At 45.1% G+C, this 25,672-nt stretch overlaps 1 protein-coding gene across 7 annotated transcripts in view; it reads left to right on the top strand.

Moving 5' to 3' along the window:
• pltp (phospholipid transfer protein) overlaps nt 1–25,672 on the top strand; it is a 97,537-nt gene that overhangs the window by 57,192 nt on the left and 14,673 nt on the right. For 4 of the 7 annotated variants that reach the window (XM_072556876.1, XM_072556872.1, XM_072556875.1 and 1 more), the window contains exons 2-12: nt 3,394–3,517; nt 4,366–4,465; nt 4,547–4,675; nt 6,258–6,413; nt 7,479–7,542; nt 9,645–9,708; nt 12,313–12,404; nt 14,790–14,966; nt 15,057–15,116; nt 21,840–22,010; nt 24,943–25,010. In XM_072556876.1, the coding sequence (XP_072412977.1) occupies nt 3,409–3,517; nt 4,366–4,465; nt 4,547–4,675; nt 6,258–6,413; nt 7,479–7,542; nt 9,645–9,708; nt 12,313–12,404; nt 14,790–14,966; nt 15,057–15,116; nt 21,840–22,010; nt 24,943–25,010 (1,190 nt within the window). In that variant the 5' untranslated portion in view covers nt 3,394–3,408. The remainder of the gene's footprint in view (nt 1–3,393; nt 3,518–4,365; nt 4,466–4,546; nt 4,676–6,257; nt 6,414–7,478; nt 7,543–9,644; nt 9,709–12,312; nt 12,405–14,789; nt 14,967–15,056; nt 15,117–21,839; nt 22,011–24,942; nt 25,011–25,672) is intronic. The other 3 variants (XM_072556874.1, XM_072556873.1, XM_072556877.1) reach the window with 2 other exon arrangements.

Genomic DNA, 25,672 nt, shown 5'->3' with positions numbered 1-25,672 from the left:
CTCACTCTGACCTGGGACAGACAGGACCAGACGCGCTCTGACCCGGGATGGATAGGGGCAGGCTAACGCTGCTGCTTTGGGCTATTGCCTTGCAGATGATTTTGGAGGAATGCCTGATTCAATGCAGTTTTGTATTCTACATCAGTGAGCAGTGTGCCATCACTGTCAAACCCTTAGAGCTACTCCAACTACTTTGCAGTCAAGCTTGGTTTTGACTGGCTTCCTGGCCTTCAGTAGTCAGACAGAGGGAGTCCTTTACCTGCAGTGCAGGTGTGACTAGGTTATGGTTCAATGACTCATTTCCAAGCTGTTACCCAGTAGTACCTCCGTATGTTACCTAACATGGTGACAAAATGTCTGGAAATGAACCTTGCAGCTCAGCAAGCAAACTTACATCCAGTACCTCAGTTCAGTGGCACACATGAGCAGCTTGTTCACTATCACAATTTCTTCAATTTACAGACTTGGGGGTTGAACTGAATTTTAACCCCAGACTTTGCTGTTATGATCTCATTTGATGTTGTTACTGGATTAGTCAAATCGCAGACTGAAATCTAGCTTGATAGATCATTTGCTTTCTGGTTTTAATGAGGTGGTCTTTCCCTGAAACACACATGTGCAATGATGCAGATTCAGATTTAACAAGAAATCAGAAGTTTATTATGCAAAGGAAATTAAGATAAAATAGAGTAAATCACACAATTTACACATAACACAAAGCTGTTTAGAATCATCATAGTTTCCCTACAGTGTGGAGACAGGCCATTTGGCCCAACAAGTCCACACCGATCCTCTGAAGAGCAAACCACCCAGACCCAGGAGATTTCAGATTAACTTGTTGTGCATTTGCCCCTGACACCTATATGCATGACATTCCAGAGTTTCTCTCCGGGCAGCCACTGTATTTGCATCTGTAGTCAGTTTGGCTGTATCAGCCTTCTTTTAAGAGAAAATGTATGTTAGAATTTAAAAGTTCAGTATGTCCATAGGTGAGCTGGTGTTGTTATCTGTGGTTGTGACAGTGTAAACTGAGCAGACATGAACCAGTTCTGCTTTGTCTCAGTCTGAGCATCTAACCTATACGTTTAGGCAAAATGAGCTAAATGATACATATTTAAAGATGATGTAAGAATAAAGAGAAGTAAGTCAAACTTTGAATGTGACAGGATGAGTTAATAAAGCTGTAGAAAAGTTCTAGGCTCAACATTCAATTCAATACCTTCAGTTTGTGAACCCGTTGCTTCCCTTTCTTTTAGCTTTCTTACATTCATTGTCACCATGTCCTCTCTCCCTTCCCCCCCCCCCCCAACCCCAGTGGGACCAGCTGTTCTTTCAAGTCTGGTAGTTAGACCCACCATTGTTCTGCCATTCTCACATTCTGATCACTTAATCTGAACTCTCAACATCCTGATCCCCCAGCACTTAAAACCACCTCCCTACTATTTCATACATGCTGCCCTCTCCACATTTCACTTTAGCTCTGTTGACTGGTCATATACCTGTACACTTGAAACCTTGGACTGCTTTTTCTCCATGGATGCTGCCTGATCTGCTGTGACCTCCAGCATTTTGTTTCATGTTGAAAAGACTATTAGATGCCTAGCTTTATTAACAGAGAGCTAGAATAGAAAAACAAAGAATACATGTTAAAGTTTTAATAGATTGCTTGTTGGGATAGTCTGTTCAATATTGGACTCCAAGGAGTGAGTGGAGAGTTGATAGAATGGTATCAGGGGTTTCACTCACAGAGAGATTGGACAAACTGATGTTATAGCACAGAAGGTTGAAGGGTGTGTTGTTCTAACTGATGAATGCTTTTGATGAAGAAGGAGGGTAGTGTTGCTAAACCACCAAAATTGCCCTGCAGTCTCCAGGAGGTAATATTTCCCTATTCAACACTACTTGGAGAAGTTCCAGAGAAAAAATGGGAGCCATAAACCATTCCATCAACTCATTTTCATGTATTTGTTCTGAAAATATTGGAGATGAAGATAAAGATAGCTTGACCAGGCAGTGGGGGTGGATGTTAAAGGTGATGTGACGGGAACTCCAGGGAGTTAGCCACTTAGAGTTGGAAGTCCTACAAGGCGGCACAGAGAGAGCCCAGCGTTGATCTCTGGTCTAAGGACTTTGTAAACTGATAGGCAAAATGATCAGAGGGATGGTCACAATCACAGCTACCAATCCGCCATCTCATTGCCCAAGGTTGACAGGGCTGGAATAATATCTTCCTTACTAATGCCTGGGGGATATTCCAAATGTGAGCCATCCCCTGACGTAGCCGTACTCATGGCCTTTGCCTGCACCTTCCAAACCAACCACCACTTGCAATGAGAAAGACAAGGGCAGCAGATACATGGGAACACCACCATCGACAAGTTCCCCTCCAAGCTACTCACTATTCTCACTTGGAAATATATCTCCATTCCTTCATTGTCGCTGGTTCGAAATCCTGGAATTCTCTCCCTCAGGGCATTGTGGGTCTACCCACAGCACGTGGGCTGCAGTGGTTCGAGAAGGCAACTCACCACCACCTTCTTAAGGGAAACTGGGGACAGGAATAAATACATCCCAGAGTGAATATGAACAAGGGTGTGTGAGTGAATTCAGACAGAGTTCAGTCATGACCTAATTGAATGATGAAGAGACCTGAGAACAGAGAAAGGATGACTTGCATTTATATAATGCCTTTCACAACCTAAAGACATTCCGAAGCTTAACAACCAATGACCTGTTTTTTTTTAATGGATTAATTGTTGTAATGTAGGATACCCAGCAGCCAATTTGTGCAGAGCAAGCTCCCACAGTCATTAATCTGATGATGACCAGACAGTCTGCTTTGTAATGTTAGTCCAGTGACAAAGGTTAGCTGCTGGTCTGCTGCTCTTCTTCAAAATGGTGTCACATCCACCTGAGAGGGTAGACAATTTGTCTCGTCCAAAAGGATAGGAACATTGCCAGTACTGTACACGAGTTAACCTAGAACTTGATGCACAAGCCTCACGATAAGTCTTGAACACAGAACCATTTGACTCGGGGGGGGGATAGGTATGGCTGAGGAACTGCTGTTTCTGTGTAACACAGTGGAGAAGGGGCTGAATGGTCTTCTGCTGTTCCTGTGTAAAAAGCTAGAGAAGGGGCTGAATAGCCTTCTGCTGTTCCTGAGTAACAGGTTAGAAGGGCTGAATGGCCTCTTAATGGTCTTATCTTCAGAACAGCTTATTTCATTAGTAGGTCAAGGTTTTGTTGCTGTGAAATTCCTGGACAGGCAAAGAACGGATTCAGTGTGACGACAGTTGCCATGGTAACTACGACGAACAGTTCTGAAGTAGTTGTGTTACCCATTGTCATGGTGACTAATGCTGGATCACATACTGCCTCCTTGTTCGACAGATAGACTGAGAAACGATGGCTGCCTGGCTACTCAGCTCCATACTGCTTCTGTTTGGACTGCACACTGCCCTGGGCACCAAACCTGCCTGTAGGATCCGGATCACATCACCGGGACTCCAACTGCGTAAGAACCTACACTGGTGGGGCTGCTGCACCCAAATAAATATACTGTGGGGTTAAGAACCGCGCGAATGCAAGTTCTGTCTTTTAACAGGCCCCTTATTGAAGTGTTGTGGGAGAGATGTGTTCCCATACACACACTCTGCTGGTGTCACTGCTAACCTTTTCCCCCAAGACATCCTGACAGGAAAACCCACCCATATTTCCCATTTGTTACAGTGGGGGTGCATCACAATACCACACAGCTCCTGCAGAAACACACACCCAGCCCTGCACCAACACACTCGTGCACACTCAGCCCTTGTAGATACACACACACGCACGAGTCCTGCACCTAAACACACAATCCATGCATTTCCCATCCCACAGAGCTTCTCCTTGGCCATATGTGTACACATGCATTTACACAAACACACCCACTCACACACATATGATCCCCTACACACAATCCCACACACACTAACCCACACTTACAACTACTAACCCACACTCTCACACATTCATTCATACTCACACACACTCAGATGCACAAGTGAGCCCACACTCCCTCACACAGACACAATCACACACACTCAGATGCATACATGATTTCTCTTTCTCTCTCACACACACACACATACATGCTTGCTCACACTCAGCCACACACATGATCACTCACATGAACACTCTCTTTCTCTTACACTCACACATATACACACTCATACAATCACGCATGTGAATTCAAGTAGCTTTATTTTGTTCTGAATTGAAGGTAAATGTTTGAAATGGGAATACAGTGGGTCGGGGCAAACACTGGACTGTAAACTAAGTGCAGCTGAGAAACTCATTGGAACATTTTTCTGTTCTCGGCAGTTCAATCAGAAGTGCTGACATTTGTTGCCGAAGAGCTGGAAAATATCTCCATAGCAGATTTTGCTGGGAAGGAAGGGCTGATACAATACTCGATCAGTGGGTAAGAGTCTGTCTGAAGCTGGCTGTGTCCCTGATATCTGTTTAAGTGTGTCACTGAGCACAGTGTGTTGATGTCTCACAGAGTGCGAATCACTGACCTGGATCTCTCGACTGCCTCTCTGTCCTTCCGTCCTGGCGAGGGTCTACAATTCGAAGTGAAGAACTCGTCGATCAGTGTCAACTTCCAGAGGGACATGCTGTACTGGCTGGTGTGAGTCTCCCTGTAATTGGGCCCAGTGAAAATGCACACATCTGTCAGGGTTAACACATTGGTCGGTTGAGTTGAGAGGGGGAGGGTGGAGGAGCTGTCTGTGTGGGCCCAGCTGAACACACGAGTCAGGAATGGGACCGGAGGAGGTCAGAAATGGTTTGAAAGACCAGTCAACGTTCTGATCATGACTGCTTGGAATGGGCCAAAGGGCTTCTTTCTGTGCTGTAGACCTCTATGTCACTCTGAAATTAAAGTTGCAGCAGGTCTGGGGAGATGTTATCATTAAGGCACTTTCTAGTTCCCTACCCTCCTGGTGTCACCTAGGGGTGAAAGGGCAGAGTCTGGCCAGGAGACCTAGGGGTGCGAGGGTTACGGAGGGATGGGAGACACCACTTTGAGGATGGGATTGACAGTCCGGGGGACAGACCTGGACAACGACCAAGAGTCGGTGTCGGGCAGAGTGTGGAACCCAGCAGCAGGTGCGGGTGTACAGCAGTGCCCCCATCAGCTGCCAGTCTATAGTGCCACAGTAGGTGGCTGCTTGCTGTGGTATCACCCATTGGACAATTCAGATTATTAATGGGGCTCGGCAGACTCGCTCAAGACACAACCAGCAGGGGACGCCCTACTACACCCTCCTGCAAGGCTGGCTGGAGCCCCACCTCCGCAAACACAGCCCTTGGGATGAAACAGTTGAGCGAGGAAGGAGTGGGAGGATAAGAGAGGAGGAGAGATTCTAGGCAGAGGGTGATGGCCTGCAGCCTCAGGTCCATCTCACCATGGAGGAGGGAAGAGGCTGCCCCACTTAGAGATCTCTCCCTCCCTCTGGGCAACCAGCAGCCCAGTGATGGTTGCAATGGGGACTCTAAATGAGTCCCACAGTGCCTCTGGCTGGCCCCATTTCTTGCTTTCACTGACTGTCAATGGGCAGGAGCCCCATCCCCATCTCGCCTGATGATGTCAGCTCTTTAAACAGGCCCACTGGAGGCCTGACAACAAACCCAGCTCCTTCACAGTGAGATATCAGCCCTGAACATGCAGTGTGTGGAAACTTGGATAATCAGTGAAGCTCCCTGGGATCTGAACAAAAATCAGGAAGGGGCGATCAAGAGTCATTGGAGGTGACCAAGATTTGGGGAGGATGACCACGACTGGAGGGAAGGGTTATCAGGGTTCAGAGGGGATAATCAGATGTCCAGGAGGGTAATTATGGGTCAGGGAGGCTGTTTTGGGGTCATCAGAGGTCAGGGAGGCTATTTAGAGGTCATGTATGGGGTTTTCAGGAGATTGGAGAGGGTGTTTTAGGGTCATGTCTGGAGTCACCAGGGATCATGGAAGTATGGACTCGATATTGTGGAGGATGACTGAGGGTCAGGGGTCATGAAGAGTTGGGGTTGGAGTGACCAGGGATGAGGAGGTGTGGGTCATAAAGTTAGGGTTTTGGTATGGTCACTAGGATTGGAGTGTTGCCAGGTGCCAGGAGGAGGTTACCAGGAACCGGGGGTGGGCATTTACCAAGGGTCAAGGGGGAATGGCCAATCGGGAGTCAGCACTGAACTATTCATCAAGTTATGTTTTCCAGTCAGGACGTTGGTCAGATTAATGCCTCTGCTGAAGGAGCCAATATCTGGACGGTGTTAAATCTGACCAAAAGCAAACAAGGGCAGCTGAGGATCAGCAAACTCTCCTGCACAGCTTCAATTGCGAGAATGCACGCTCAGTTTACTGGAAGTTTCAGGTAACTGTCTCTCTTTCCTGTGTGTTCCTGGGTGGGAATAACAGCAGCAGCTTGTGTTGTGGACCAACTGTCAACGTTATAGAGAATTTCACCAAATTTACAGGATGGAGGTGTACTCAGCTGGACACTCAGTGTTTGTGACTGCTCCTTCTCTATCTCAGCAAACCACCCTTCTGTATCTAGTCTATTTACTTTACCCTCACCAACCATTTCTTCAGGTTCACTGCTCTACCCATTAAAGTATACAGTCTCACAGTCACCTGTAGTAAAAATAAGTTTTTCCTTCTCTCTGGTCACTCTGCCTTGATTTTAATATTACATCCCACTTCCTCATTTTGGCTTAATGATAATCTCCATTCTAAATCGACGTTGAAGAAATCGTTACATATCCTCTGCTTTAAGATGAAACAACCCAAATGTTATGTTTTTCTTTGTGATTGAGGAGGTGATGGCATAATGGTTGTGTTATTGGACTGTTAATCCAGCGAGCCGCAGGTTAATGCCTTTAGGACACAGGTTCGAATCCCGCCACGGGGGTATTTGGTGAAATTTGAATCCAATAAGAATGCAGTTCACCTAGTGTCCTTTAGGGAAGGAAACTGCTGTCCTTACCCAGTCTGGCTGACATGTGACTTCAGACCGAAAATATTTGACAATTATAACTGCCCTCGGAAATGCCGCATCCCGTGACACCCACATCCTGTGAAAGGGTAGGTCTTTAAAGAATCAGAAGGAAGAGGAACAATTTCCAATTCAAATTTGTCAAATTCACAGATTTTATTTGTCAAAATAAAAACAGGAAAGTTACATTTTTCAGAGAATTCCCCAGAGAACTGAAAGTAATCAGTTTGACAAAGTGACTGAGATTGGATACAAACGCTTTCTTGTTACAGCCTGACAATGATGTATATTGAACCATGAAAGGTTTGTGCCAGGATCGAGTCCTATCCCTGGTTAATGCTCATGAGTTCCTGGCCACACAGTAGAGTTTTATCTGAATTTAATTTGACGGAGCGATTCACTAAATCTTCTAGATCTCACAACAACTGTCTTTTTTCCTCACAGGGGATTTTATGAATTAATCTCCAGTCTTCTCATGACAGGTTTGCGATTCCTGATAAACAAGCAGGTAATTCTCAGACTCTGCAAAGAACCAGTTACCCAGAGGCCCGACAGCAATAAATGTCAGCATGTTTGGGGTGAACAACTGAGTTGAATTTCTATAGCACCTTTGACATAATGTTGTTTGGTATCTTATAGACAATACATTAAATACGATATACATCACATTTATAGTCTTTAACCTCATCAAACACCATGAGGCACTTCAAAGTCCTGTTGTAGATTAAAATTGACACCAAACCACAAGAAAATATTATATTGACATCTAAAAGTTCAGTCATGGAGACAGGTTATAAGTGGCAATCTTGAAGAAAAGAGGAGGCAAAACATTCAGGTAGGCATTTCCAGAGAGTGGGAGGTAGACAGTTAATGACACAGCCACTGGTTGTGGAGGGACAACCATCAGAGATGCACAGGAAGTCAGAATGAGAGGAATGTTGAGATCTCAGAGGATCTTGGACAGGAGGCAATGACGGAGATTGGGAGTGGACAGGATGTGGAGGGATCTGAGAACAAGGACGAGGATTTCAAAATGGAAGTTTTCCTTGAATGGGATCCAATGTAGGTTAGGGTGAGAGTGAGGTATGGGAGCAGGGAAGATGGGGAACTGACTGATTTTCAGAATAGATTACTTACAGTGTAGAAACAGGCCCTTCGGCCCAACAAGTCCACACTGACCCGCCGAAGCGCAACCCACCCATTCCCCTAACACTACGGGCAATTTAGCATGGCCAATTCACCTGACCTGCACATCTTTGGACTGTGGGAGGAAACCGGCGCACCCGGAGGAAACCCACGCAGACACAGGGAGAATGTGCAAACTCCACACAGTCAGTCGCCTGAGTCGGGAATTGAACCCAGGTCTCTGGTGCTGTGAGGCAGCAGCGCTAACCACTGTGCCACCGTGCCGCCCACTAAATACTCAAACTGAAACTAAGAACAGTGTGGATAAGGGTTTCATTGCAGCTGGGCTGAGACAGGAGCAAAGGCTGGATGATGTTATGGAGTTGGAGACTGGTCGTCTGAGTGATAGAGAGGACATGACATTGGAAACTCATCTCAGGGTTACGGAGGACATCTAAGTTGGGTATATCCAGTCAATAGTAATGGAACTCAAAGCTTTGGTCTTTCCAATATTTATTTAATTAGAAGACGTTTAGTTCACCCGATGGGTCAAAGTTAGATGCAGCATGGGAAACCAAAGATACTGGACATGTCAAGAAACATAATGGTGAGGTAGAGCTGGATGCCATCGATGTGTGTAGGGAGAAAGGAGGTCCAGCTGAGGAAGTTCGTTGAAAGTGGAGTCGTAGGTAGATAGTGAAGAAAGTGTTTGGTATGCTTTCCTTTATTGGTCAGAGTATTGAGTACAGGAGTTGGGAGGTCATGTTGTGGCTGTACAGGACATTGGTTAGACCACTTTTGGAATATTGTGTGCAAATCTAGTCTCCCTCCTATCAGAAGGATGTTGTGAAACTTGAAAGGGTTCAGAAAAGATTTACAAAGATGTTGTCAGGGTTGGACGGTTTGAGCTGTACGGAGAGGCTGAACAGGCTGGGGCTGTTTTCCCTGGAGCGTCGGACACTGAGGGGTGACCTTATGGAGGTTTATAAAATCATGAGGGGCATGGATAGGGTAAATAGACAAGGTCTTTTCCCTGGGGTGGGGGAGTCCAGAACTAGAGGGAATAGGTTTAGGATGAGAGGGGAAAGATAAAAAAGGGACTGAAGGTCAACTTTTTTATGCAGAGGGTGGTGTGTGTATGGAATGAGCTGCCAGAGGAAGTGGTGGAGGCTGGTACAATTACAGCATTTAAAAGGCATCTGGATGTGTATATGAATAGGAAGGGTTTAGAGGGATATTGACCAAGTGCTAGCAACTGGGACTAGATTAGGTTAGGATCTGGTTGGCATGGATGAGTTGGGCTGAAGGGTCTGTTTCTGTGCTGTACATCTCTATGACTCTTTGACTCAATGTCACTGTGAGAGATAGTGCTGAGAGCCAGCAACAAGGTTGATGCTATGGGCAGTGAGAATTAGAGTGAGTGAGAGAGTGAGAATGATGCTGCCTTTTTTGTTCCTGTTTAATCTCCTGTCTCTGCTCTTGTAGATTTGCCCGGCCTTAGAACATTCAGCACTGGTGCTGCTAAACTCTCTGCTGGCGACAGTCCCAGGTTTGTGTGCTTTAAGAGACATTTCTGAAGAACCCCCATGTGTATTGATCAATGACTTTCTTGTTAGACTAAGGATTAATGTGAGTTTTATGGCCTCCTTACTAAAGTAGGAACCACAAGGAGGCAATGCTAATGTAGGCTGAGTATTGTGTTCCAAGTGACAGTGCTTAGCATATTTCTCCATGGTGGGAGATGAACATAAAGATTATAACCGCATATCTATGGATGAAAGACATTTTCATTCACTCAATCCCAGGATGTGGGTGTTGCTGGTTGTCCAGCGTTTATCGCCTGTCCCTAATTGCCCCTTGAAGGTGGTTGAATGGCCTTCTTGAACCTTTGCTGTGGGTTGGCCCATACTGACCTTAGGGAGGGAATTCCAGGATCTTGATCCAACAGCAGTGAAGGAAAAGCGATATACAGTACAACCACGATTATTCAAACTAGCCAGGCGGGGAGTATTTTGTTCGGATAACTGATCATTTGGATAACTGATCTATTGTAAACAAGCGGTAATTTGAGTGCCGGTTATCCAACATGCCTCGGTTATCCAGCAATACACGCCATAATGCCGTTTAACTGATAACCGAATGCTGACTTTCCTAATGCCGTTTTTAACGGGACCTCGAGATCTTGTTCGGATAATCCGAATTTGGACAATTGATGTTTGGATAATCAAGGTTGTACTGTATTTCCAAGTCAGGATGGTGAGTGGTTTGGAGGGAACTTGCAAGGGGTGGTGTTCCCTGTATCTGCTGCCCTTGTCCTTCTAGATGGACGTGGTGGTGGGTTGAAGGTGCTGCCTAAGGAATCTTGGTGAATTTCTGCAGTGCACCCAGCTACTGCTGAGCGTCAGTGGTGGAGGTGGCAGATAACCTTCCACCAGTGGAGAAATGATTAATGGATTGATTAGATTAACGTGAGGCTCCATAACTCCTTATTACTAAGTGTACAACTTACTATGAGAAGGCAGAGACCACATTACCCTACTGTAATGTAACTACAGCAAACTCAATACACTTGGAGTAGTTTCTACTGATGATCTCCATATTTCATATCTAATGGTAGCACTTCGAGCACACATTACAGTATCTGATATCTCAACATGGAGCAAGGAGGGACTACTTCATCCATTTTAATTGTCCTGATCCCATGGTTATGTTTTCACATTATGATGATAATCATAGTGACCAGAGCAGCGTCTCCTCAGATCCTGAAAACATGGATGAATCAACAACACACATTCCTTCAAACTCCTCTTTGAGTTGCTCCACACGGCATCACTGTTGCCGTTTGAACATGTTGTGCACCAGGACTAGGACATGCTGGTGGTGTGGCCCTCACAATCCCAGAGGGCATTGAACATGTGACATGTTCAGGAACTTTACAACTAGTCTTCTTTCCTTGTGTAACTCCACCCCTCTGCAGACTCAATTAACTGTAACCAACTCCTCAAAACACAAAACATTTCCACTCATGAGGGGTATGGATAGGGTGAAAAGCCAAGGGTTTTTTTTCCCCAGGCTGGGGGATTCCAAAACTAGTGGGCATAGGTTTAAAGTGAGAGGGGAAAGATATAAAAGGGACCTAAGGAGCAACATCTTCACGCAAGGGGTGGTACGTGTATGGAATGAGCTCCCAGAGGAAGTGGTGGAGGCTGGTACAATTGCAACATTTATAAGGCATCTGAATGGGTATATGAATAGACAGGGCTTGGAGGGAAATGGGCCAAATACTGGCAAATGGGGACTAGATCAGTCTTTGATATCTGGGTTGGCACGTACTAAAGGGTCAGTTTAGAGTTTATGAATCTAAACCCCAGTGTAGCTAGTCACACGAATCACCATCAACCCTGCAAGTTGTTAATGATCCTTTTAAGCATTCTTATAAAATCACATAATCCCTACACTAGCTGTTCAGCCCGTTAAGTCTGCACCAACCCTCTGAAGAGCATTCCAGAACCCTCACACCCCCACCATAAACTCTGCATTTCCCATGACTAGCCCACACAGCCCTGGACACAATTTAGCATGGCCAATTGCCCTACCCTCTACGTCTTTGGACTGTGGGAGGAAACTGGAACAACCAGAGGAAACCCACACAGACACGGGGGGAATGTGCAAACTCCACGCTGACAGTTGCTTGAGGGTGGAATCACTGGTGCTATGAGGCAGCAGTGCTAACCACTGAGCCACTGAGCTGACCCCAAGTGTTGTTATGAATTAGGGGCAAGGTACTGTTGTGTATTGTACTATGCAAGTTTCAGTTAAGGCGTTAGAAGGAGAACTGAGGCTGAAAATAGCAGCTCTGCAGCCAGCCAGTGTTTGGCACTAAATCTTGCCAAGTCCCAGGCATTCAGCAAACGAACTCACAGGCTAATGTCCTCACCAATACCAGGTTGTAACTTTGTCCACCCCAGTCCAACACTGGTACCTCAACCGGCATCTCCAAATCAGTCTGGGATTGAGTGTGCTGGATTCATTCATTAGCTTCAGTGGCCAGGTCTTACTCTCTGGGAGTCCAGGCTACTGGGACATGCATGTGTAAAAGACTCTTGAGTCAACATTGTCACTCCAGGAATTCATTCCTTCTTTCTTTATATAGTGCGAATGCCAGTGGATTCATACGTAGGGATCGATTATTCATTCCTCAGTGACCCAGATGTGAAAGCTGATTGGATGGACATGGAATTCAAGGTGAGGCCTGGTCACAGTGAGCAACTCCCGGACCCTCCAAAGGGAGCGCTGTACTCACTACAGCATCGGGTCAGATTCCCAGAGCTTCCCTAGACAGCCGGGCCTGCTCCTCCAGCAGCCGAGAGACCAGAGTGGATAACCAGGAAAACATCCTGACCATTCACGCTCCCCCCCCCCCTCCCTCCCCAGCCTTTGTTCTGCTGTTGTGTTTCCTTCATTGGAATTCCCCACCTCAGGCTAACTCTGTCACTGGTGGGTCAGGCTGCCTGAGGAAATGTGATGATAATGGTTCCGTCAGAGGGTGATTCATTGAAGCCAAGCTGCAGCCCACAGTTCATGGTCAATTCACGGGGATTGGCTGATCTTCAACAGGCTTCAAAATGGACAGTCCAGAACCAGGGATTCATACCACGTAGGCTTGATAAATAGAACAGAGGCCTCCAGTCTGCAGTGTCTGTGGGTTCAAATCTCACCACTGAGCATATTGTGGGAACTGTATTCAGTAAATGTGGTGGATTTGGAATGATTGAAACGCTGTTAGTCTACTCCATGGGCTGGCCGTTGCTCTCCCAGTCTGCCTCACCCCTAGCTAGTGTTCTCGAGTAAGAACAGCATAAGTGGATCCCTCAACCTCTCCAAACCCATCCAGTAAGATCATGACTGACCATCAATCTGAACCCCACTCTCCACCCACTCCCCTTCTCCCTGGATTCCTCTGAGAGTCTGTAAATCGGCTTACCTCAGCTTTAAGTATATTCAATGATGGATTATCCACAAGGCTTCTGGGATGGAGCTTTTGAAAAATTCAAAACTCTTTTGTGTGGAGAAATTTCTCCCCATCTCAGTCTGAAATGGCCACCCTCCTGATCTTGGGACTGCCCCAGCTTCTAGGTTCCCCAAGCCCCGGTGGGTGAGAGAGGTGGGGGAAAATAACCTCTTGGTGTTGACCCCGCTTGTATCACTGAGATCACCTCTCATTCGTTTTAGACTCTCATCCCAATTCAGTGAATGGGAGAAAGTGAGGACTGCAGATGCTGGAGATCAGAGTCAAAAAGTGTGGTGCTGGAAAAGCACAGCCAGTCAGGCAGCATCCGAGAAGCAGGAGAGTCAACGTTTCGAGCATAACCTCTTCACCCACACCCCCACCTTCATCGACCTATCGCATTCCCAGCTACCTTCCCCAAGCCCCACCCCCCTCCCAATTATTTCTCTCAGCTCCACCCCCCCACCAACATTCCTGATGAAGAGCTTATGCTTGAAACACCAATTCTCCCGCTCCTCGGATGCTGCCTGACCATCTGTGCTTTTCCAGCACCCACACCTTTTGTTGCCAATTCAGCAAATGTTCACTGCCTGATCTCCAGTACAAGTACATCCTTCCTTAAATATGGGGACAACATCTACACACACCACTCCATCTATGGCCTCACCAAAACCACCAAAACCCCTGTTCATTTGGTGTCATAGAGGTGTACAGCACAGTAACAGACCATTCAATCCAAATTGTCCATGCCAACCAGATATCGTAACTTAATCTCGTCCCATCTGTCAGCATTTGGCCCACTGAACCCTTCCTATACATATACCCATCCAGATGCCTTTGAAATGTTGTAATTGTACCAGCCTCTGTATAACAAAATGTCTTTATTTTTGTGGGTCAGTCACTTTACAACAAGGTTGACCATGTTATTTAATTTCCTCATCACTTGCTCTATCTTCAGAATGACTCATCGTGTTGCTTATCTAAGTCTCCCGAACATCAACAAGATTCACATCTTTTAAGAGAATATTTTTCTTGTATTCCTGCCACCACGTTAAGTACAGATATTAAAATGTGGCCTGACCGGCATCAGCCACATTCAGAGGATTAAATGTAGATTTCAAAAGTGCAGACTGGTACAATGTCAATCCTTAACCTTGTGTGAAATTGTGGTTGGGTCTGGCCTGTGTGTAATAGGGACAGAGCTGACAGCTCTGTGCCCTGTTCTCTGGAAAGTCTCCTTACATGCATCACCAGCTGCTGACAGATAGCCAGACCCTATACGTGTGACAGTGGGTCAGACACCTGAGAACTATCTCAGTGCACTTGAATACACCTTTTATAACAGGTACAGGCCATTACTTAATCAGTAAGAAATGGCTTTTCAGTTTCTGGGCACACGTGTCAATGAAGCTAATTGAAACTCTGGAAAGTGTGACAGATTTCCATTACCTTTTGGGCGGCTACATCAGTTGAATAATTTCTCAACAAAGGAGGTTTGTTCCTGGTGTTACTGAGTTGTGATCTGTTCTCACTCTTGGTGTTAATTATAGTTGTAAGGTATGAGCTTGCCCTGATACTGTTCCGCTAACTGGTGCCTCTTGGGAATTGTGCTCCTGTTTCAGGGGATGTTCTACCCTCTGGGGAATGAGAATGACACACTGGTGAACAATGCGGTTGTGCCTCTGGTGAAGAGGAGTCAGCGGATGGTGTACATCTCTGTATCTGAGTACTTCTTTGATTCTGCCATGTACTCCTATTATAAAGCTGGCGTATTGAAGACTGAGATTCCTGAGAGCAAGGTACCTAGTTCCCAATTGTTACATCCTCCTGTCTCACAAAACAATTCCAATGTTAGTGACTGAACTTCCTCATTGCTCGTGTGTTTATAGATGTCCGTGGATCTTGCTTACTTGCTCAGAACCACATTCTTTGGAGCGATCATTCTGCTGGTAAGGGACCGACCGTGACTGTTATTATCTTCTCCTTCTCTCTGCCTCTTTCTCTCTCTCACACGCACACGCTTTCTCCCCCCTCTCCCCCTACTGGTGACAAAGTAAGGTTGCTTTTGTTTATGATGTTGTTCAGACCAGCAGGAGCTTGAAGCTGGGAGAAGTGTGAAATTATAGCTCAGTTAAACAGTACAAAATGAAGCCTGGTGTGAACTGGCGGGTCAGTGGAATAGTCCAGAGCTATTGGTGGAATGAGTAATTGGCACTGGGATGGCAACAGTAGCACTATTACTAACAGTGTGATCCAACCATCCATGTCGAGGACAGGCCATGTAGCGTTAAGGGTTAATTGTACCTTTTCTCTTGTTATATCTCCTGAGGATGTTTGTGTTAGGAACAATGTTCTGGTGATATTACATCACATGGAGCTGGGACCCAAGGCTGCTGGGTTTGAGATTTGTTCTCGCTTCCCATCTCTTGTACACAGTCATCGTTAGTAAAAATTTCTGATGTTCACTGTCATGGATGTGGACAGTGTTCTAGCGACAACCCCGACCTGATCGTGGTGTTTGGTGGCAATTACTGATCAGACACACAACTGAAAGCGGTGTCAACTGAGAGCTGAAGAGATGCCAAGCAGCAGACAGTACAGTACGGTGGTGGGGAGGGGGGAACTTTAAGTCTAACCCAGTGACTGGACTGTGGAGAGGAAAATCCCATGCAATTCTGGCAAAGTGTGTGAAAACTACACAGCCAGGAATGTAGCAGGGAACACAGCAAGCTGAAATTTCAGTTGGTTGCAGTGAGACATAGATTATTGTAGACTGGACTGAAAACCAAAACACTGGAAATCACAGTAGGTCAGGCAGCATCCCTGGAGAGAGAGCAAGCTAACGTTTGGAGTCTAGCTGACTCTTCATCAGAGCTGGAGTGAAGAGTGGAGGGGGCAGCATTTATGCTTTTGTTGGGAGTGGGTGGCAGTGTTGGAGTGTTGATAGTTCAGATTAAGTGGTCGGATTGTGAGAGTGGGAGAACAAGTCTCCTGCCAGATTTGAAAGAACAGACAGTTTCACTAGGGTGGGGGGTGAGGATAGAGAAGATGGTGACAGAGAATATAACAAGTAAAGCTGCAAGAAAGGGAAGGAATGGGAGTGAGTTCACAATCTGAAGGTGTTGAACTCAATATTAAGTCCAGAAGTTTGTAAAGTGCCTCTTATGAAGCTTTTCCTCCAGTTTACGCTGTGATACACTGGAGCATTGCAGAATGCCGAGGACAGGCAAGTGAGCATGTGAGCAGGACCCTGTGTTAAAATGACCAGCTACGGGAAGGTCAGGGTCATGCTTGCACACGGACCAGAGGCGTTCTACAAAGCAGTCACCCAATCTATGTTTTGTTCCTGTAATGTAGAGCAAGTTAGTGTAGATGTAGACTGGAGGTCTTTGCAGAGATGGGAAAGAAAATAACACTCAGAGAGTGCAGGGTGGTACAGGATGCCATCAATACCATTGGGGGATCCCCATTTGCAGGAAAAAAAGAGGGTCATGAGTTCCCAAAAACAGACCAGGTCAGCAGCACAATTGGTGAAAACAGGCAGCAGCAGTAAGTGTCTTTAAGTGTGTAACCATTCAAGGATGCTGAGGAGCAGGATGAATTCCTCCCAGGGGATATCACAAGCCCAGGAAAGAATTTCAGCTCCCCTGATCATACAGACCCATATTTAAGATGAGACACAGGCAGATGTATTCATTCATTTGGATGATTCATTGCAGTTAAAGTCAGAGACATGTACAGCATGGAAACAGACCCTTCATTCCAACCTTCTATGCCGATCAGATATCTCAAATTAATCTAGTCCTATTTGGCAGCATTTAGCCCATATCCCTTCCTATCCAGATGCGTTTATAAATGTTGTAATTTTATGAGCTTTCACCACTTCCTCTAGCAATTCATTCCATATACACATCATGCTCTGTGTCCCTTTTAAATCTTTTCCCTCTCACCTTAAACCCAAGCCCTTTGGTTTTAGACTCTCCCATCCTAGATGATTGGCTTTTCGCCCGAGCCATGCCCCTCCTGATTTTATAAACCTTTGTAAAGTCCATCCCTCAGCCTCCAATGCTTCAGGGAAAAAAAGCCCCTATTCAGCCTCTCCCGATAGTTCAAATCCTCCTCCCTAGCAACATCCTTGTAAGTCTTTTCTGAATCCCTTCAAGTTTAACAACATATTTCCTATTGCAGGGAGACCACAATTGAATGCAGTATTCCAAAAGTGACCTAACAAGTGTCCTGTACAGTTGCACCATGACATCCCAACTCTTATATTTTGAGACAAACAATTATCTAACTATCTTCCAGTCAATCTCAAAACACAGGAGGCATTAATATCAGAGTGAGAGGATGGAGGAAGATTATACTTCACTGAGAGAGAGCGAGAGAGAGAGAGAGAGAGAGAGAGAGAGATCGATGACACTTTGTACATTATGCCTAATCGTCACTCTATTGAGCAAGAATGAGTGTGCAGTTTTGAATCTTTTTAATCTAGCAGTTGTAGGGGAAACAGAAGCTGACTCAGTGAATCAGTCTACACTATAGAAACCCCATCCATAGGGTCACTGAAGGATAAGACAGGCTCTTTGTTTGTCTCAGAACAAAGGCAAGAACAGTAGGAAGAGACAAGCAGGGACCTAGGTGACCAGTTGTGAGAGAATATTCTAGACCTGAGTTTGCCTTTTGAGTAGAGGATGAAGCTGCCATTCCTGTTGTTGATATAGTTGAAGCAAAGGTCCTGGATTTTCTTGCACTCTTGTACTTAATTGACAATATCTGTGAAGGTTCTGTTGTTACCTTTGAAGAGAATCTCCCTTTTGTTGGAGAAGATAACAAAGAGGTAAATGTGTCTGCTTATTCCACTGAACCCTCCAATGGCTTGCAAGAGAAGCAGCAGGAAAAACAGAAGCACACACATTGGGACGGACAGTGATGAAGATCCGGACACCAGGGGCAGCGGGAACAGCCCCAGCTGCCATCAGCTCAACATCTGTTAGAGTGAACCAGATCTTGGCAAAGCGACAGGGAACGCAACAGAAGGAAAAGGATCAGCAAGCTTTGCAAACAGTGAACAGTTATGAAGTGAAAATGCCCTCACTCTTAAAGCAGCAGTCACTGAGGAAGGAGAGCTTGGGATAGTTCAATCAGAATCAACCACCAATGGAGCTGCAGAACTTTCTACAAGGAGCAAGGTGGCCACAGTTTCTGAAGTCCTAGATTGTAGAGTTAAATAAAAAGGATCTTCATTCCTACATGGAGGTGTTCACGGATCAAAAAATATGAGGTTTTTTTTATATTTAGTCACGGGATGCGGGCCTCACTGGCTGGACCAACATTTATTGCCTGTCCTTGTCCTTGGGAAGGTGATGGTGAGCTCCCTCCTTGAACCGCTGCATCCATGTGTTGTAGTAGACCCACAATGGCCTTAAGGAGAGAATTCCAGAATCTTGATCCATGGCAGATTGGGCAATACTTTCCTCGGTCAAAGTCAGCTCCAACGGAACACACATAGAATGAGCAAAGCACACCATATAGACAGAGGGGGCCTTCAAACCTTGGAAGCAGCACACCAAGAGTTAGTTCAACCACTGTGAACGGCTAGTAATGAGCAATATCGGGAAAAACAGATACTTCTGTCTTAACTGGATCAAGCCACCAAAGAGGGTGCAGGTGTTTGTAGAAATTGAACAGAAGCTGTGAACAGTTCATGAGGTGAAGAGTGAACCTTGATGGAGTGGGGGTGCAGAGGAGATGTGGAGTAAAGAATCCCTTAATAATAGCTCCTGAATTCTGAGCATATGCAGAGGAACTCTATCTGTCACAGTCACATCACATGAAACTGGGACCTGATTAAGTTGCTTCTCACCGAATCATGTTGATAGTTACCGTTAGTAAAGATTGATGATGTTCATTGAGAAGGGCATTGACTAATCTGTATCAATAACTCAGACATGATCCTACAACATGCCCTGATCAGAACTAGCTGAGAGAGGTATCTATGATTATATCAGAGCTGGTGCTACTGAGGGAGAGGATTTGAGATCATCCTGACCAGCTTTGTACAGCAGTGGGTTCCACCTTTCATCTCACACTTCCACTTCTCCTTTTGGGCCCTCTGCTTTGACCTACCCTTTCAATCTCACCCATTCACCCCTATTTTTTGGTCTCACCCTTTGACCTTGACCTCTCTCAGCTCACTCTTTCATCACTGCTGTTTGGTGCTATGTTGGAAGCAATGAAAAGTTAAGAACTTACAGATGGTATTTTAGGAGCTCCGTTTGAGAACAGCAGGCTACCTTGCGTTTGTAAAAGGGTAAAGGAATGGTGCAGTTGGAAGGTTCCTCCTATTCCTAGGACATTGGCACTGGTACTGGGGTGGTGTTAAACATCAAATGTTAAAGTGCTAGTTCGAGTTCAGTCATATATTTGTTTAGTCAGAGCTTTGATTCTGGTTCACGTAACACAAACTCCCGTATCACCAATTATTAGTCTCCATATACACCCAGTCAAGGGCTCACTCAATGATCCTGCAATCAAATAATAAATATTGCATGTTCCCTAGTCTCATTTCATCTCAAGTATCCCCACAAGACCTTACTAAACAATAACAAATGGGAGGGATCTGGACAATAAGGTAGGTTACACCGGAACAGAGCTAGAACCAATGTCCTCAAAGAGATGTGAACCAGTGCTTGGGAAACGGTTCAAACCAATTTGATAGGGGGAGCTCGGGAAGCCAACATGAAGCATCATGGTGGAAAATAAGGGTGTCCACAGGACTGAGAGAGATAAACAGTGTTGGTATAAAGGGTAATGTAGAATGAGGAGAAGTCAGCAAGGAAAATGTGAAGCAGCCTGTGGTCCATTCGGAGTGAGTGTGTAAAAATATAAAGAGTAGGAAGTAAGTTTAGTGAATTGAAGGTACGACTTGTAACATGGGACTATGGTTTAGTGAGACCAATGGAGATGGTAGTGATTGAAATGAGGTCAGCCAGGTGGACCTCATAGAATACGAGTTTCCTGATTGAGGCTATTAACCCGGTCCAGTCAGGGAGCCCTGGCTGACGGATATAAACAGGAGTGTCAGAGGTTCTGTTCACTCTGAGAGCTGGCTCTGAGCTAGCTGGGTCAGTGTCATGGACTATGTACATGGAAATAAAGAATTACTCAGCGATGGGATACTGGCTTTCATGGAGTCATTTCAGACACGTGGCCCAATTAGGGTAAGAATGACAACTTAATGTTCCTGGCTACAATGTATTCAGGAAGGAAAGAAACAAAGAGGGGAGTGGGAGTATTGATCAAAGCATTATAAGGTGGATAATGTACCTGAATGGTCAATAACTGAATCTTTTTGGTTTGAGTCAAGGAACAATAGAGAAACTATTACATTGCTGAATGAAGTCAAAAATCACACGACACCAAGCTATAGTCTAACAGGTTGATTTGGAAGCACTAGTGTTCGGACCCCTGTTCCTTCCTCAGGTAGCTGTGGAGTAGGATCCTGTGTCTTATGATCCTGCTCCACAACCACCTGATGAAGAAGCAGCGCTCTGAAAGCTAGTGCTTCCAAATAAACCTGTTGGACTATAACCTGGTGTTGTGTGATTTTTAACCCTGTCTGCCCCAGTCCAACACTGGCTCCTCCACATCATTGCTGAATGAGTAGTAAGTGCTAGTTTAGCCAGCGATTCCCACATCCCATGAATGAGTGAAAACAGCCCTCTTGGCCTCCATTTAAAAGGAAGGAGATATTGGAGAGAAGCTGCAGAAATGGTTCAATTCAACAGAGTGGTAATGATGGGGTTGGGTTTCAACTGTCCTGATATAGACTTAGCATGGCCATGGTGAAGCAGGGCAAAGAGTGGGAGGAATTCCTGATGTATACAAAAGAACTTTCTAGATCAGTTTGTTTCCAGCTCAATGAGAAAAGAAGCAGCACTGAATTCTGGGGAAACAAAGTTGGTGGAATGAATATGTTTCAGCAACAGAGCATTTGGGGATCAGTGACCATAACAACATCAGGTTTTGAAAAGTGCATGATACAATCTGGTGTAAAATACTTCATTAGAGGAGGCTAACTCCAGACTGTGACTGTCCCACTGATATAAAAGGAGCATTATGTTGATAATCTGAAATGAAAACAAAATGTACTCATCATCCCAATGTTGACAAGAAGGCCTGTGATTCCCTCCCTGTTACTTAGTTTGTGGGGTGTAGCTCAATCTGATACTAGCTGTAGAGACAATTTCAAAATGGAATTATGAGGGGGATAAAGTTGCAGGGATTATGGGGTTGGAGTGGGAGAATGGGATTGATGGGACTAAGGTGGGGAAAACAGGCACATACACGGTTGGCTCCTTGTGTATTAACTCCACGTTCTTTTCAAAAACGAGGTAAGAATTTTCAAACTAATATCAATCAGTGAGCAGAGGGGTGATGTTTAAGTGGGGAGTTTGGATGTGACTGGAAGTATTAGATGAGTTGTAGTTTATAGAGAATGTCTAAAATATGTTGGAATAATCCAATATCAAAGTTATGAAAGAGGCTTTCAGCTGTAGATGTGCTAAGACAGAGGCAATCAAAATTGATAGGAAATCTGACTGAATTTATAACACATGCAATGCCTTTGGATGTTTTAACTGTGTCCCTTTTCTCCCATTGCTGCCACCAAGGCCCCAACATCATCAGCTAAGGAAGCTCCTCTTCTGTTGGACTTGGAGGTAACATCAGCTCCTCACTGCACCATCAAACCGTCAGGGATCACTGTCAGTGTTAATGCCCTCATGAATGTCATTCTCCTTCCACCAAACTCGAAACCAGTCATGCTCTCCAGCATAATCATGGTAAGCACTTTGATTCTCACCTTATGCATGGAGTCCTAATTGTTGCAGACAGAGCCCCATTCTGTAGTGTGACCTGACAGAGACACTGCATGAAATTTTCATATAACTGTGGATGAAACTCACAGCTGGTGAGGCCTATTAGAGCCATTCACAACTTTCTTCACCAAAATGAAATCTTCCTTCTGCCTCTGCATTTACAAAGAGAACAACTACCCTCCAGGACATCTCTGTAGGAGTTCCTCAGGGTAGCGCCCTAGCATCTTCAGCTGCTTCCCTCCATCATTAGGGCAGAAGTGAGGATGTTCACCAAAGATTTCACAATGTTCAGCACCATTCAAGCAGCGTGTGTACCCAAATGCTGCATGATCTGGACAATATCCAGGTTTGGGCTGACAAATAGGAAGTAACATTCACACCACATAAATGACTATCTCCAACAAGAGACAATCTAACCATTACCCCCTTGATATTCAATGGTGCTACCATCACTGAAACCCCCACTATCAACATCCTGGGGGTTACCATTGACCAGAAACGCCATAGAAACACAGTGGCTACAAGAACAGATCAGAGGCTAGGAAGCCCGCATTGAATGACTCATCTCCTGACTCCCCAAAACCTGTCAATCATCTACGAGGCACAAGTCAAAAGTGTGATGGAATACTTCCCACTTGCCTGAATGAGTGCAACTCCAACAACACACAAGGAATTTCACACAATCCAGGACAAAGCAGCCTATTTGATTGGCACCACATCCATCACTGACACTACACTCAGTAGTAGTTCCCCTCCAAGCCACTCACCACCCTGACTTGGCAATATATTGCTGTTCCTTCACTGTCACTGGGTCAAAATCCAGTGTGAGATATTGTACTATGGAAGGTGTAACAAGGTAAGTGAATATACAGCACTTTTTAAAAACGTATTCACGGAATGAGGGTGGCACTGGCTAGACCAGCATTTATTGTCCATCCCTAATTGCCCAGAGGGCAGTTAACAGCCAATCACATTGCTCTGGGTCTGGAGTCACGTGTAGGCTAGACCAGGTAAAGATGGCAGATTTATTCCCTAAAGGACCCCATAAACCAAATTAATTTTGTCAAAATGATTGATTATCAGGTTGACTTTAGGCTAACTTAATTTTAGATTTTTATTGAATACTGATTTTATTATCTGCTGTGGTGGAAATTGATTCCCATGTCTCCAGAATGTTAACATGGGCTTGTGGATCCCTGAACATTACCACAATGGCAACACCTCCCTTTGGATTACTAGCCATTACCACTATGCCATTACCTCCCTAAAAGTATCTTATAAAGAATTTTTTGACTAAACACTAACACAAACTTCACATTCTCCCAAGAGTTTCTTGACCTCCCAACAGTGGCTCAGCCTCTGTGAGTCACCACAGTCTCCTGTCAGCTCTGTGTGTTCCAACAGACCTGGATCTGCATTTCAGCAAAACAGAGAGTCACACTGCCATTACGAAAATGGCTCCGGAATCAGAATCTGGAAATGTTGCCCATTAATATGACATGTAGCATTTTGACTAGGAGGTGGGACCTGCTGTGTACTTCAGTGATTCATAGGTGTAACTGCACATGTTAATGTACAGCTGCCTCAAACTAATCTGATTTTAGCGAGTGAGCTGCTGAAAATATGATTCTTGTACTTTCCACCAGCGATGAGAAACTGTGAAGCAGCCTTTGGAAAGGTAAAGTACATTTTCGAATATTGTCCCAGGACACCTTTGGGGAAGTTCAGTTTCTGTTTAACAGCAGTCAGGTATCCAATGGGATTCCTAAAATCAGATGTGAATATGCATTTAAAAAGTGCATCACTGGAACTGTCAAACTCATTCAAACTGTGAAGAGATCTGTCATCAAAAGGAACTATCAAAGGAAGCCGCCAAGCTGCTAAGGTATTTAAAATTCTTGCCTTTTAAGGAGTCGTACAAAGTACCTGCAGTAAAATCGATTTGTTGTTTCACACTGTCTGTTGACATGACAGAGGGCTACCAATATAGAATTAGTGCTAGCCAACTGATTTCATAACCTTCCATTATCTCAGTTGATTGATAGCTCCAAATGGGAGAAAGTGAGGACTGCAGATGCTGGAGATCAGAGTCAAAATGTGTGGCGCTGGAAAAGCACAGCAGGTCAGGCAGCATCCAAGGAGCAGGAGAGACTACATTTCAGGTCCCGCAATGTCAACTCTCCTGCTCCTCTGCTGATGCCTGACCCTCTGTGCTTTTCCAGAGCCACATGTTTTGACTCTGATAGCTTCAAACGGTTATCGACTCTTTAAACTGGACCAACAAATTGCAATGTGTGGGTTTTATAGGTATTAAAGAAGGTCAGATGCAGTGAATAGCTTTTTACAGAGGCTCCACTTTCTGTGGATGTAACTGCCAGGGATGCATTCACAGCACATACACATCATGCCATTAAAAAGTGGTTGAAAACACATGCTTTGTGATCCAATTTCAATTGGATTTAATGGGCGAAGAGATAACATTATTAATTCATTGACTGAGCAAGCAGTGTACACACACCCCTCCTCCACCTGATGGACAAGGTAGGAAGAGCTAAGGCAAATGGCACAGTGAGCGTGACAGCAAAGGGAGTGTGGAACAGGTAGCAGTGGGAGAGGAGAATTTGAGAATCACTATAACATCATGCTACGATTTCTGGTCTCTTTTATTACTCTAATACACTTTGTATGGCATGATCTGCCTGTACTGCACGCAAAACGAAACTTTGCACTGTACCTCGATACATGTGACAATAATAAATCAAATCAAACAAAAGTACTTTAAATATTATAGAAACCACACTCTAACTTTCTTTCCTTCACAAAACATTGGAACTTCTCACACCTTGAACGACATACTTTTGGGAGAGTTGCTGATATTTGGATTTTTTTGTTGCAGGAATCAAGACTGAATGCCAAGGTGTCTCTGAAGGGCAAAAAACTTGGAATGAAATTGGACCTCAAAAGGTAGAATCATTGGCCTTTGCAAGTGAGAGAGTGTAGATCCCAGGCTGTATATCTGCATGTCCAATTGTTCCCTCAGTATGGGGCTGGTTCGAATTTGGGCTCCAGTCTGCAGAGTCTATTGTCCATTCCAAAGGTGGTAATAGCTCTCCAATGTCCAGCTAATTCTGGCAGGTGAACTCCAAAGAGTCAAACAGGAACTGGGTGTAACACTCCCTGGAATGAAACTGCAGGGATCAGGCTAGAGCAGTCACCAGCACAATGAGTAACAGAGAAAGAGATGCAAACATCCAGTTATTTTGGGCCCTGTTGCTTTGACAGTCAGAACGATAATTTGAAACTCACTTTGACCGGAGCATGAATTAACCAAATGCATTCCCATCATTTCCACACTCCCATATTACAAGGGTCCTGGTGCCTGAAACATACAGTATTTCAGACAGCTGGTGGGAGGTTCCTTTCAAAACAGGGCAGGTTGAAACCCAGGAATGGGACATAATCATAGAATCCTTACAGTGTCGAAGCGGGCCATTCAGCCCATCAAGTCCATACTAACCCTCCAAAGTGCATCTCACCCAGACCACCGCCCACACCCTATCCCTGTAACCCCACATTTCCCATGGCTAATCCACCTGACCTACACATCTTTGGACTATGGGAGGAAA

This window comes from Chiloscyllium punctatum, chromosome 37 (genome assembly GCF_047496795.1).
Source record: "Chiloscyllium punctatum isolate Juve2018m chromosome 37, sChiPun1.3, whole genome shotgun sequence".
Lineage (NCBI taxonomy): Eukaryota > Metazoa > Chordata > Chondrichthyes > Orectolobiformes > Hemiscylliidae > Chiloscyllium > Chiloscyllium punctatum.
This window is presented reverse-complemented; position numbering and strand designations above follow the sequence as displayed.